The 14,049-nt window shown below is 42.1% G+C and overlaps 1 protein-coding gene across 1 annotated transcript; it reads right to left on the reverse strand.

The window, feature by feature from the left end:
• Window positions 1-6,568: 6,568 nt before the first annotated feature.
• mogs (mannosyl-oligosaccharide glucosidase) lies at window positions 6,569-13,842 on the reverse strand. The gene is made up of 5 exons (XM_086211628.1): window positions 13,714-13,842; window positions 12,072-12,435; window positions 11,049-11,272; window positions 10,691-10,884; window positions 6,569-9,295 (listed from the first exon to the last, which is right to left on the reverse strand). The coding sequence occupies exons 2-5, from the start codon at window positions 12,418-12,420 to the stop codon at window positions 7,525-7,527; spliced, it is 2,538 nt and encodes an 845-aa protein (XP_086067754.1). The 5' UTR covers window positions 12,421-12,435; window positions 13,714-13,842; the 3' UTR covers window positions 6,569-7,524.
• Between the last annotated feature and the right edge of the window lie 207 nt (window positions 13,843-14,049).

Genomic DNA, 14,049 nt, shown 5'->3' on the forward strand with positions numbered 1-14,049 from the left:
CATCGTCCATCGTCATCTTCCGCTTATTCCTACACATTAAGGGTCGCGGGGGGGCTGGAGCCTATCCCAGCGTCAACGGGCGAGAGGCGGGGTTCCCCCTGGACAGGTCGCCAGTCCATCGCAGGGCCAACATAGAGAGACGAACAACCATTCACACTGACATTCATACCTACGGTCAATTTAGAGTATCAATCAGCCTAGTCCCCTCTTGATGTCTTTGGACTGTGGGAGGAAGCTGGAGTACCCGGAGAGAACCCACACAGGAACAGGGAGAACATGGAGACTCACACAGAAAGATCCCGTGCCCAAGCCAGGACTTGAACCTGGAACCTTCTTGCTGTGAGGCCACAGTGCTAACCACTGCACCACCATGCAGCCACAGCTTTAAATAGTATTCTTAAATATCATTGTTAGTATTAGTATTAGTCTCTCTAGTCATAAAAAGAAATTATGGCGACAACACAAACCTTACTTATCTCAGCTTTAGGCACAAACTGTGTTGTCTATTTAGCCAACAAAACAATAAACAATGTGCAAAAATGGCCTTTTCGCTAACAACATTCTGGCTACCACAAAAGTGATATACATAACACCCAAGCTGTGATGTTGCAGAATGTGCAGCAATAAAGCTTCTGACGGTTTAGTTTAGACAGCTAGTTTAAGCTTATCAACATTACTGTCTTCAAAATTAATTGTTATCACATCTGATTTGAATTAATAGTCCCCCCCCGCCCCCGAAAAGGACATTTACTTTTGGTTCAAGATGAATCAGAAAAGCAAAGAACATTCTCCTCCCTTACTGAAAATCAGTAGCCACTATCCATTCATGGATTTGCAATGATTTAGAAAACAGTGGGGCTGCACAGTGAACCCTGGCTAACGAAGTGTTAGCTGTTTCCAGTGTTATCTGAATGATACAGTTAAACAGCAGAAAAGACCAGGATTGCAGCGATTTACTTGTTTCCAGTTATACTGCAATCCATCCATCCATCGTCGTCTTTCGCTTATTCCTACACATTAAGGGTCGCGGGGGGGCTGGAGCCTATCCCAGCGTCAACAGGCGAGAGGCGAGGTTCACCTTGGACAGGTCGCCAGTCCATCGCAGGGCCAACATAGAGAGACGAACAACCATTCACACTCACAGTCACACCTACGGTCAATTTAGAATATTCAATCAGCCTCGTCCCCTCTTGATGTCTTTGGACTGTGGGAGGAAGCCGGAGTACCAGAGAGAACCCACACAGGAACAGGGAGAACATGGAGACTCACACAGAAAGATCCCGTGCCCGAGCCGGGACTCGAACCCGCAACCCTCTTGCTGTGAGGCCATAGTGCTAACCACTGCACCACCGTGCAGCCCCTATACTGCAATCTTCATTTTCAAATGGAAGAATTTCTACACATACAGTACTGCAATTAGAAGACTGGAGTTCAACTGGAAACCCTTATATTTTCATTGATTTAAGGTTTACTGTCACTGATATCAATCGTGCAAGTCCACATACATGATGCAGTGATACTGTGATATTTTCTTGAACAATTATCTTCGTGTGAAAATGCCATCCTGGACTAGCACTCATAAGTCTTACTTCAAAATGAAATATATATATCTCACTTGCTGAACAGTAGCTCTACAAAAGTCTCAATGCCTTGGCATTCAGTCAGCCAACTGTGCAACCCACACTGTTTGAGAGTAAATAATAGAATAATCAGATCCATACCAGGATAGCCACGGAGATGCAGAGGCTATCATTGCTGTTTTAGTGAAAAATGCAGTTTAAATCCTTTTCTAGGGGAATACATACAGTAAAATTCTGAAACTGCAAGAAAATACAAATAAACCTGATATATGAGGTAGGATGTACAGCTTAGCCTGGATGCAAATAGTAATTAAATGCATATATATATATATATATAAATAAATCACACATTTCACACATACATTTACATTCTGCCTTAAGTACTTCTGACTTATATCGTTTTAAGTTTCTGTATGCGAAACAGATTTTTTTTTTTTGAGCAGTTGCACAGGAGCCAGAGAAATCCATCTGCCTCCCCCAAACCACACTCCGACATGTCTCACATTCAAATCTCCCCCCAAGGCGTTAGATGAGGGAACATCTTCAGTCTAAACCTGGATACAATAGGGCCAGTAAGACACCGCAAAAATGGATTGGGAGTGCTAAAACCACAGAAACCTCTGCCGGAAACACGACTTTCTATAAATACAAGATACTCGCCTCAGCTGCCAAATTCGTTATTTGCTCCCTCTCCCTCTTTCTCTCTGTCATGTCGGGCTCTGCATAGTTATATATACTACATCATCATTCAAACGCTGGGCAATTGAAAGAAAAATAGCACAAATAAGAAAAATAAAAGCAGCGGAAGCGTGGTTCTTCTTTTGAAGGAACATCTCTCTCTCTTGCGCTTCCTCTGAGAGTGGGAGTGGGTTAGGGAAGCCCGGTACGAGGCCCCAATGCTGCTGCTGCTGTTGGTGTGGCAGGTTCCCGTGCGTTCCAAAAATACTTTCGCACTCGCCCACTTCGGTCCCCAGCCGCCTGTACTCTTTGGTTCTACAACAGGGATGGGTGAGAATCACATAAAGCTCTCCAATCGTGATTGCGGAATGCCCCGGTGTTTCTTTAACCATGCCCCCAGACTCCTCCACACACAGCGCACTCGCATGGCTCCCACCTTGCCCTCTTCTCTGCTGGATACATGCTTGCAGCAACACTGACAGTCCAATTCTTGGGCCTGATCCAGCTCCTGTACCTGCTGTTACCTAACAGGCTGCATATTATCAAGATAAACCCATTAACAGAACACTGGATTTACATATATTCTCATATTTGCAAAACAGATCCGAAGATTCCTTTGCTCCCTGATATTATGTTCAATAACGGTGGGTCATGTGCCAAAATGCAAATATCCAGGTAATTTGCTCCACCAGATACAACAACAATCCCCTTAGACTAAAGCTCAATAGCATTCACTACACAAAATCATTATCATACAACATGGGACTAATTGCATGTACTTTTGACCAACAGAAATTAATAGGTCTACATATTGTGGTCTCTGACTCATCTGCACCCACACTGATTTCTAATTTTTGCTCGCTCTCTCTCTCTCTTTCTCTCTCTCTCTACTTCTCTCTCTCTCTCTCATCCATGCAGCGACACCACAATGTGTATGAAAAGACATTGTTTTCATCACTGCTTTATCAATGCACACAGTCGTTATGAGGACATGCAATGCAAACAGATTCAAACAAATAGCTAACAGCAGACATGTGAGGAAACAGATGAAGAATGTTAAGAGCTTGCAGCTAACAAAAGTAACTATGGAAACGGCCAGCTCTACATTGCACTAGCTTCCACAGCTCTCTCCAGAAATAAAAACTGTTGGCTAAGAGCGAATCAGGTAAAGACAAAAGATCCCGGGTGAACCTATTTATAGTGGGCCTTACATAACATACATAGACCCATGTTGGCTGAAGCAGGTTTGGTGCTCAACAGCGAGCTTCGGGGGGATATTTTATAGAAAGACCAACAGCAATTAGGTCAGCGTGGACGATGATAGTGATGACTTGTTTTCATGTCTGAGAGAACAAATTGTCCTGGGAGGGCAGTGATGTCAAAGTTCCATGAACATTTACATGCAAACTAATGAAAAACTGATAATAAAATGAACACAGCTGTGATGCTCGAGGAATTCACAGAGAGAAGACAGTAAATACGTCACAAGAAGCTCAAGTTCAGTTTGCCTACAAGCCTTTTTTTTGCATGTTAGGTTAAAAAAGTTGCGTCAGAGGAGAGCAAACACACAATTGTGTGGCTTCAGGACAAAACATCTGACATATCTCCACTGAGATGATGTGAACATACAAGCCCACATACGCACAGAGAACCAGTGTTCTCCTAGAAATACAGCCTGCCACCATATCTTCAATCCAAATTGAGCCATTAGGGTAATTATCCACTTATGCTGCTTTAATTCTAAGTAGCTCTCCATTGTAAGTAAAATGATAGCTAAGCTGTATTCAAAAAGCCTCTTTTCCACTCACAAATGCCTTATTAATTAGCTCCCTCTAGCATAAGTCCCCAGTAATTACATTCAAAACAGCAGTCCCTGCTACTGTGAGGTATTTCCAGCAATTATTAGACAACTCCACAGTTACTATGCAGATGTGAAATGATTTCCATCAGAAAAATGCACATTCTTGACACTGAGCATGCTGTTCGGTCAATGCAGTCACAGCATGTTCACTGCACTCATTTGTCGTGAGTGATCACAAAATATTCACTGTATAGAAGCTCTGATCAGGTTAGGATGATATGCAAATGAACGCTATCTGACTCATCTGTTTATTATGCAGTCACATTAGTTATCTCTGATGCTGTTTGGCTATTATCCCATCTCACTGTGAAAAAAGGGTCTTGGGTGAGGAGGATGGATTGCGCAGTGAGTGCTTTAGTCACACAGATTGTCTGCACTCTTCAAAGAAATAAATGCATTTTCAACTGTAGTTGCATTGAAGGGATGTGGAATCCATTTCCTCAGAGAGAAACTGTTCAAAAAAAAAAAAAAAGGAAAAAAGGCAGAGGCAATGGCTCATCTGTGTCCAAATCCCTTGGTAGCACGGTTTGCGTGAAACAGGTCAAAGGGTCAAATGATGAGCTCCCACGACTGAGCCCAGAGGCTGTCGTTGCACATTGATGCATCATTCTCTTGTTTTTTTAAACTCATGACAACTCAGTCAACTGAATGTTTCACGATGTTGTCAAATGGTCAAAGTTGTAAAATTTGTTCAAGATGCACATCCATGTTAATTCAGAGCATCCACTCTTCACTGCACATAGTATATCTTCAGATGAATGTGGTGAAACTGCAAATCTGTGCTTTCACAGCGTATCTGCTGTTCTGCTAAATGATAGAAGGACTATTTATAGCTGTGCAACCTCACTGCACCACACCGAGCCTGCAACTATACAACGGCGCATCAAGCTCATTCAACGGATTCATGGAAGTCTTAGAGGTTGGAACCTGCTGGTCGTGCACACAGACGCAGAGCGAGTCTTAGCAGTGCTCCTAGTACCTGTGTTTTATGTTTGGTGTCAAAGTATTAATAAGAACATTGCCACTGTATGGCCTGCATTGTGAATGTATATCTGAAAATGTCAAAGACTAAAGAATTTGCCATCAATGTCCTCACCGTGAATTTGATATTGGCTAATTAAGTACCAACCCCTTACAACAACTGCTCCATGGAAACCACACAAAGTGAAATAACTTGAAGCAGATTGACGTCAGTTAGAAGCCTTTGAATGTGTCAACTGACAAAAGAAAAAGAGTCGTGTTGCCGTACTTAAGGTCACAATGTGCTGAGGCTACTATCTGCTGTGACCGACAGGGATGTGCTGGTATCCGTGTAAGGACTTTTTGAGCACAATGGGGAAAAAAACAAACAGTAATTTGCACTTAAGAATGCAGGATGCATTACTTGGGAATGTTGAGTTCAATTGAAGATACCGTTGAGGCTGCAAATAAGAGATTTAAATATTGCACAGTGCTCATTTTCCTGCCAATTTACAAAAAAAAAAAAAAAAATCAAAATCCAAAGCTTAAGCATATTTTCTGGATCATATACCCTTAGTAAATTTTGGAGTATTTGTTTTATAAAGTGGGATTCTATCGAGGGCGGCATGGTGGTGCAGTGGTTAGCACGGTCGCCTCACAGCAAGAAGGTTCTGGGTTCGGGTCCTGGCGTTTTTTAGTTTGCATGTTCTCCCTGTTCCTGCGTGGGTTCTCTCTGGTACTCCAGCTTCCTCCCACAGTCCAAAGACATCAAGAGGGGACGAGGCTGATTGATACTCTAAATTGACTGTAGGTGTGACTGTGAGTGTGAATGGTTGTCTGTCTCTATGTGTTGGCCCTGCGATGGATTGGTGACCTGTCCAGGGTGAACCCCGCCTCTCGCCCGAGAGCCGCTGAGATAGGCTCCAGCCCCCCCGCGACTCTTAACAGGATAAGTGGAAGAAAATGGATGGATGGATGGATTCTATCTATTAGTGGTAAAATCATGGTAAAGAATATTTTGAATCACCCAGAGATCATCATTAAATGTAGACATATTCAAACACAACTGTAGGACAGTTATTCAAACGCAGCTTTCACCATATGTAGCCAAATTTGATTCATTCCACAATAAACAGGATTTACTGATCAAATTTGTGTGGGTGGTTGTGTGTAGCTGTTTTAGAGTTCAATCAACTTAACAGGATGATATATTTTATTAATCATAAGTATCAGCCAATGCCTGAGCTCATGAGGCTGATTAACAAACAGGAAGGCACATCTAAGGGCAACCCAGGTTTCATGGGTCTACGAGCACTCACTACATGGTATGATGCTGCTGGGTGCTGTTTATCTTATTTATGCATTTACATACCAATTTGTTGTTCTCTCAGAAACAAAGTAATGCAAGTGTCTGCTGGTTTTTCATTCATATTCCTTTTTTTTTTTAATTGTTTCAAAGCTTTGATTACCTGAGACTGACTGAATTAATATTTGTTTAACAATGCAGGGCACTTTAGTGGAACCACAAGATTTTGTTTATTTTTTAATCACATAATTTTACCATGTGCAGTTAAAAAAAAAAAAAAAAATCATGTAGCAGTTTCGTCCAGAGCAGCATGATAATTACTGGTTGAACAAGATTAAATCAAGAGTGCCAGTTCCACGCACCCAGTGTGATGGCCAGTAACAATCTGAACAATATTGACAATGATGATGGATGAATCCAACAGTTAACAGAGGAGGAAAGTACTATTTTGTATTCAAAATTTAGATTCAATATAAAATTGGCATAAAATAAAAAAAAAGTACAGTTTAGCCAAAAATGTATTTAAACCATTTATTGTTTTCAACAAAAAAAAAGAGCAAGGTCACTGTCATTGTTGATCCCTGCCAGTCAAACCACAGGCTGTGTGTATGAAATACTACTGCTCTGAGAAGCAGTAACTGACAGGAGACAGGAAACAGCTTAGAGCAAACAATTAAATATCAATTTACCAATCAATAAGACAGATGACATATGATAAATAAAAGAAAGAATGGCACAATTACAGACTATGGCCCTTCTTTGTCAGCTCACTCATTTAATGCACTGGACACAAATCATCACACATCTAGTGTGAAAGAATGAACCCTCCCTTCCGATGCGAACCTTTGAAAAAAGCACAACACTTGTCTTGATTTTACAAATTAAATATTGAAGTGTGAAGCGGTGAAGTCTGTGTGAAGTGCGGTTTAAGAGCCTAGCACTAGATGGTACTTGGCTCCACATCCAGCATAACAGTGAAGAAGCACATTGTGCATCACAAAATATTGTTCAGTTCAATTATCCTGTAGTTAGTTACAAGATATATTTTGTTTTCTTAAGACCAAATTATATTGTTTCAATCGTGTATGGAAACAAATACAGGCCAATATCTGAGAACACATGAGATGAAATCTAGGATATCAATACTGCTCCGCCATCATTAACACTGTCAGGGCTGACCAGCCAGTGAAGGGGTGGCTTCCTTGACCCCTGCCAGTACTGTCATTGTACTGTTCCCAGATATACCCTGTTTCAACATACTGTCTATAAACATTATCAATAATGTTAGTCCTGAGTTCCTCATAGAGAGCAGCTGCCCTCTCTTGGTATGGCCCTTGAGTGGTGCCGTAGTGGTGGAGGGCTCTGACTGCCAGGTAGTTGATGTTAATCCATACGGGTCCCCTCCAGTAGGGGGCATCATGTTCTGTGTTTCGCTTCATATACAAAGGATCTGCCTTTGAGAGGGATCGCAAGCCATAGGGTGTCCACAGCTTACTGGAGTCTCTCATGTCTCTAAGAATATGTTCAAGTTTAGGCGAGTCTGGTTGAAGGATGTGCAGCAAGAAGGGAAACAAGCTAACGTAACCAAATGCATTGACAAACTGTAGTTTTGGCGCCCTGCGGACAGAGCGCACCAGCCGTGCAACAGGGAACTGATGCCGAGGCTGACCAGGAGGAACGTACACCTTCTCCTGCTGCAACGACACAGCCTGGGTGTGATTGCCGAAGTCGCTGAAGGCGCGGAGTTGTTCTGACCAGTGGAGCTCATTCAGCAGATTGTTGTCTTTGAGCACTTTGTGGGTGAGTTCGTAGTCCTGATGGGGCTCGCCTAAAAGCTGAGCTATACGAGCCATGATGCCTGAGGCCAAGGCCATCCAGCAGTGCAAATCCACATGGCGCTCCTCTGCTGATGGGTGAGAGGCCCGTGGATAGTCGTCAAGTCCAGACGTCAAAGTCTTAGGATTGAGGAAGAGATTGGTATCCTTGTCCCGTCCACGCCAGCGGTAGGAGTTAGGTACCGGCCCTGTCTGTGTGGTGTTGTACCATTCGAACCAGGTTTTGAGTCGGGGGAACAGCCGTCTGAGGAAAGGCAAGGTTGGTTGAGATTCTGCTTTAGCTGGGTCTGAAGAGAGCTGTTCGATTAGTTCCTGGAGCGCTAAGAAGAGAGTAGGTGGGTTTGCGTTCTCATTCCGCTGAACTACAAACTCAGCCGGGACCTTACTGCGAGCCTCATCTCCGAGGATCTGCTCACGGGGGATCCAGCCTTCAACATTCATTAGGTCTATCCAGTGAGAGACAGCCTCTCGAGTCACCTGGGGATCCCACTTGCTTAGTAGCAGCTGGTGAAAGCCTTCATCCCATAGGAAACCTCTGGGAAAGAAAGAGCGTGACGGGACAGCGGTAAACAATGCACCCTCAGGGTACAGGAGAGGGTATTCATTGTAGACTGACTGTACAACTGACTGGCCATAGAAGAAGCCCATTCCACCCAACATATTGCTGAGCGCTGCCTTGCCAAACTTAATATGAGCTTGGCTAAAACGTTTGATCTCAAGCCCAAAAGTCTTCTCGAACTTTGCACTGAATTCAGCTTTCCTCTTCTCCAGCTCCTGAGTCATGACTGGGCCGACAAGCTGGTTGGGACGGGCATGGAAGCTTGCAGACTCAAAAAGAACTTCAATTTGAAATGGAGTCTGAACGGTGACTTGGTGCACCACAAAGTCACTCTCTTTTCTGGTGTCAGTGGGTTTCTGTTGGTTTTGGTGGTGGGGGGGCTTGTAGGTATCCACTGCAATGTAATGCCTCTTCTCACCGGATGGCGGGCTGTAGACAAATCTGCGGTTCAGACTGTGCTTCACTATGTCAGTCAGCTTCTCCAAGCCAGGAGATACAGTCTGAAGATAGTTATAACTGAAAAAAATCAAGAAAATTCTTGATTACCACCCTGTGTTTTGAGCATATACTAAAATCAAAGCAGTCATTCCAAATATTTCGGTGTAGTTTAAAGTAATAGCTACAAAACTGTTTGGAACTGCACTAGCTATGCTACTGAGGCCTTTGTAACTGGCCTTGGCTTTTTCACATTGTACTACTGACTCAGACACGAAGCAGCTGGTCGCACCCTAGGTCAGTAAAATTCAACATTAAGCTCCAAAACACACCCTCGATATCCTATCATAAGTCACAATTCATACTCATTATTTCTCAGTGTATAGCATACCTGCATATTTCGCTACGCTGCTCCTTTCTGGCCTTGATGAATCGGTGAAATATTCCTGCGAACATTGCTAACAGAGAGCCAGCAGAGTCCTGATCCATGCAATATAAAATTGTGCAGCAGAGGCTCGTCCTTTAGGTAGAGGGTCTGCTTTTCCTTGGTCCTCAAACTTTATTTATCCTACTGTAGGGCATTGCTCAGAAAAAGTGATTCTATCAAGACTGAGAGACCAGCTTTTTACTGCCATCTGGTGGTTGGAATCATCAGACGTAATGTGCCACTACACTTTAGTGCAATATTGCATCTTTACTCAGTGTTGTGCAAAGTCTAAAAACGCACTATGGAGATAGAGGGGGAACATAAATGCTTGTGTTTAAGTTCACAAGTACAACATTGCTGTGATGCTGTTTCCTTCACTTTTTATTTTTTAAGGGGTTCAGCAAGCCCACAGTTTCTTTTTTGAGGGCTCTCTTTCAGGTTCAGTTTTGTTTCATGCATTAAGGTAAATACATAAATCCCCGGAAAATTGCCAGTGAAATGCAGAGACAAACTGAGCTGAAGCGAACAAATGAAAGGAATAAATACCATAACCACATGTCACTACTGTAGTTGAAGTCATTGATGGCACCACTGAGATAGTACCTGTATTTATCTCTGCACTTTCTCAGTGAGGAGGGAGCTAATGAACCACCTGTAGGTGTGCTTCACTTGCAGCAGAAAAACAAACTAATACAACTTTTGTTTCTCTGCGGAATGAAAAAAACTGCAGTTCACACGTGCAAACTAAACCGCGGGTTGTGTGTTGAGTGGTATGGTTTTGCATCTGTTGTACCTTTTATTTATGGATCTTGCTCTTAGATGTAAGATCTAACTCCATTTTCACCTTCCTATAGAGATTTGTATACATATGCTGTATCCTACTTTCACTGACTGACAATCGAAGTACCCGAAGTCAATTTTCTTCAAATATCTTTGTTGAGAATAGCGAACACTTATCGTTACTCTCTGTTCCCACAAGCATTCTAGTACACCCTGTCCTCTAAAATAGTTACTGATCTTATCATTTGTGTATGTATTCATGTATTTACCTGGCATATTTAATGCCGGATGATTCCCCAGTAACAGGCTTTCGGAAGGTGATCTTGAAGTTGCCGAGCTCCTCAGAGGAACCTGTGATGGATGCGAGGCGGTCTCTTTCTTCCACGTGAGCCTCCAGTGAGCCCTGTGTGTCTGCCGCTGCATAGAACATCAGGGAGATGACTGGCGCTTGAGGAGCAGAGCTCTGTTGAGTAAAAACAAAAATCATTAAAATTCTATAATTAGCAACACTAGAATGACTAAATGTAGGAAACAAGCCGCAGTTGCTCCGGAAAAAAACTGCATTGTGTAAAATATGATCATCTGTGTCCGGCACATGCAGTAAATCTGAATAAACAGAGTACACACATGCTGTTTAGCAGTGACCCTCCAGGTCCAGTCGCCTCCGTGATCGCCTCCAATCCTCTTGACAAATTCGGTAGTCAGTGTGAAATCGTTGTCTCGGATTTCCTGGACACCAAAAGTAACCCCATCATGCATCAGCCAGCTGTAGCCCTGCAACCGATCTCCTTGCTCACAAGTGTGCCTCAGGTTCACGTCCATGTCAGAAAACTGCCGCATCCACATCATACCTAGGAAGATATGATAATGATTTGGAGTGTACAGCACACAGGAGGAACAAAGGGTCCTCTTAAAATGTGGGAAAGAACAACTTCGAAACTAAAAAAAGTCAATCCAAAACTCACTGCGGTAAAATTACAAGCTAATTAATTGGGTTTTGTGAACAGATGTGCTTTATTATTGGTGATAGACTCAGTACTGGAAATGTGACACACCTTTTGTTGTCCTCTCATCAATAACATGGATGCTCCAGATGAGCTGATAGGAAGAATAATACGTGCACGCTCTCAAAAATGTTTCTGGTGCTGGAATAAATCTCTTTATGCTAGATTTTTATCATAAAAAAACCCCATATACTCCCACACTCACTATTGCGTTATTCAATTTTAAACGTTTTGGTTAACTATTGTCCTTTATCAGGATTAAGAATTTAAAATGGCGATGTGCTGCTTCCTTTTAAGCACCACCAAACAATAATGATTGGATAATTGAAAGGGTTTATCGTCCCCTGGTACAGGAAGTGACATCAAGGCACATTCATGATACAATTACCAAAAAACAAAACAAAACAAAAAAACAGCACAAAAATATTGAGAAATAAATAATAATAACCTTTAGTCTAACACAGCTTATTGGTACTGGTGTTGTCACAAGAAATAAAAGTTCAGTAACACAACCAAAATTCTGAATACGTGACGGAGCATTCAGCTCTGTCAGTATCATCCAGCCCCACAAACATCCTCCTAAACAATTCCATGAAGGTGTTTTCAAACTCCTGATGACATTATGACTTCATTTGCATCAGCGTACCTGTCACAATTGACCTTGGACTCCTGGTTTTCATTCCAAAGTACACCTGGGGCCTATAAGAGCCCCAGAATCTCTCAGAGGAAACCTTGGCACTGGTGGCATTGGCATCCAGGACAGGAGGCGACGGGTGTAACGTCACCACCCGTTTGGCCAAACTGGACCGCATGTACAGGGCGTAAAAGAACCAGATCAGGCTGAAGATGCATAGACCAATAGAGATGTTGATGAAAATTTTGCCAATGTCAACTTTCTTCTTCTTCTCTTTGCGGTGAAATGCAGAGGGCTTCTCATCTTTCCTCGGGGGAAGAGCAGCCTCACCAGTCACCACCCTCTTCCTCTGCCTGCCCATCCTGCCCTTCTCAAGCTGGAAAAAAGAGAAACTTGCCTTTATAAAAAGTTGTATTTTCTACATTTTCTTTTTTTTAAATGATAAGAAACTTGACTTGTAAAAGTAGAGCAAGAAGAACTTGTATCTACCTCTTAAACAACAGATATCCCATATGCTGACCACCTGAATAACACACTTTTTTAAAAAAAAATTGTATTGTATTTATTTCACCATGCTAAGGATTTTTTGCAAAGTTATTAGTGGTGTGATAAAAATATTTTGTGATTATCCAGGATGCCTAAACAAGATCTGACATGACGTATTGGCAACTGAAAATTAGGATTTTTCTCCCCCTCCCTATCAGCAGAGTATGCCTCAAAATGTTTCTTGTCCAACTGTGAATATTACAAAACTATCCTGTCAAAGTTTATAATGTTTCATTTTTGTCATGGATATTAATAGAGGTTTTATTAGTGTGTTTAATCATTTAGGTGCCAAAAACTAATGATTCATGAGTAAAACTGATTTCAATGCACTTTCTAAATAATGACTATTTTTGGTTGTTTAATATTAGATTCTTATTTTGGGGGAGCAGGGGGGTTGTTTGAAGTTTTTCATAAAAAAAGATGAGAAATCAATGACACCAAATGATAAAGATACTTAAGTCTAATAGCACGATCCTCTTCTACTGCTAATCGTTTTATTTCTCTGTGCAATATCATGTTCTATTTCAAATGCTTTTCAGAGATTCTTTTTCATTCATTTTTGAGAAATGGGAGTTTGCAGTACACTTAAATAATCATAAAAGCTGTTATTCATTTCTCATTTAAATTGCTGTTACACGACAGCATTGAGAGATGTACCGAGTAACCAGGCAACCTTTCATTGATTCTGACCATGATATTTATCTGATAAAATCCCTGCTTATCATTTCTGTTGAGGGTCCTGTAACGTTACTTTACTATGGTCACATCACCCCAAGCTAATAGCGCCGTCTAGCTAACATTAATACTGCACTTTTGCGATTTTAGAACTGATTAAGCGTAGCGACCGTTCTAGACTAGACTCCCATCTTCTCTGGAAGGTGTACTATCTTTCAGTAGCACCTGTTTAATCCTGCACACGTTGGGCTTCCACTTCGACCCGGTAATGCAACGTTGCACACAGACTGCACGCTGCCGTAATGCTAACGTTGATACCAGCTAACCCGGGGGGCTAGCGCTGAAGGGTGTCATTTTAATTTGTCCGTCACTAATAAATAAAGGTCAAATCGGTGGTTCAAGCTACGTGTACACACAGTAAACCGTTACCGACCTGTCAAGTTGTCGGAGTCTCAGCTGCTCATTATCCGTTTGCCTCGTAGCCACTTCCTGGTAGACGTCTCTTTCCCTCTGACGCGCAACGTCACACTGCCCCTTCGTATGTGACGTCATCAATTTAACCGCCTGATCATAAAAATAAATTTAAAGCTTAGATGAGGTGAAGTAGAAAATAAATTTCAAACTTTTGACCCCTGCACAAAGGAAAATGAAAAATTAATACTTTTTGTTGAAATATAAAATGCGCATTGAGCGGAATTACAAAAGCGCTGTGGGAGAACAAACATTAATTGGCAGATTACATCTGAACTCCTTCAAATTACTTATTTAC

Source organism: Aulostomus chinensis, chromosome 8 (genome assembly GCF_037954235.1).
Source record: "Aulostomus chinensis isolate RoL2024-O1b breed Wild chromosome 8, RoL_Achi_v1.0, whole genome shotgun sequence".
In the NCBI taxonomy this organism is placed as follows: Eukaryota; Metazoa; Chordata; class Actinopteri; order Syngnathiformes; family Aulostomidae; genus Aulostomus; species Aulostomus chinensis.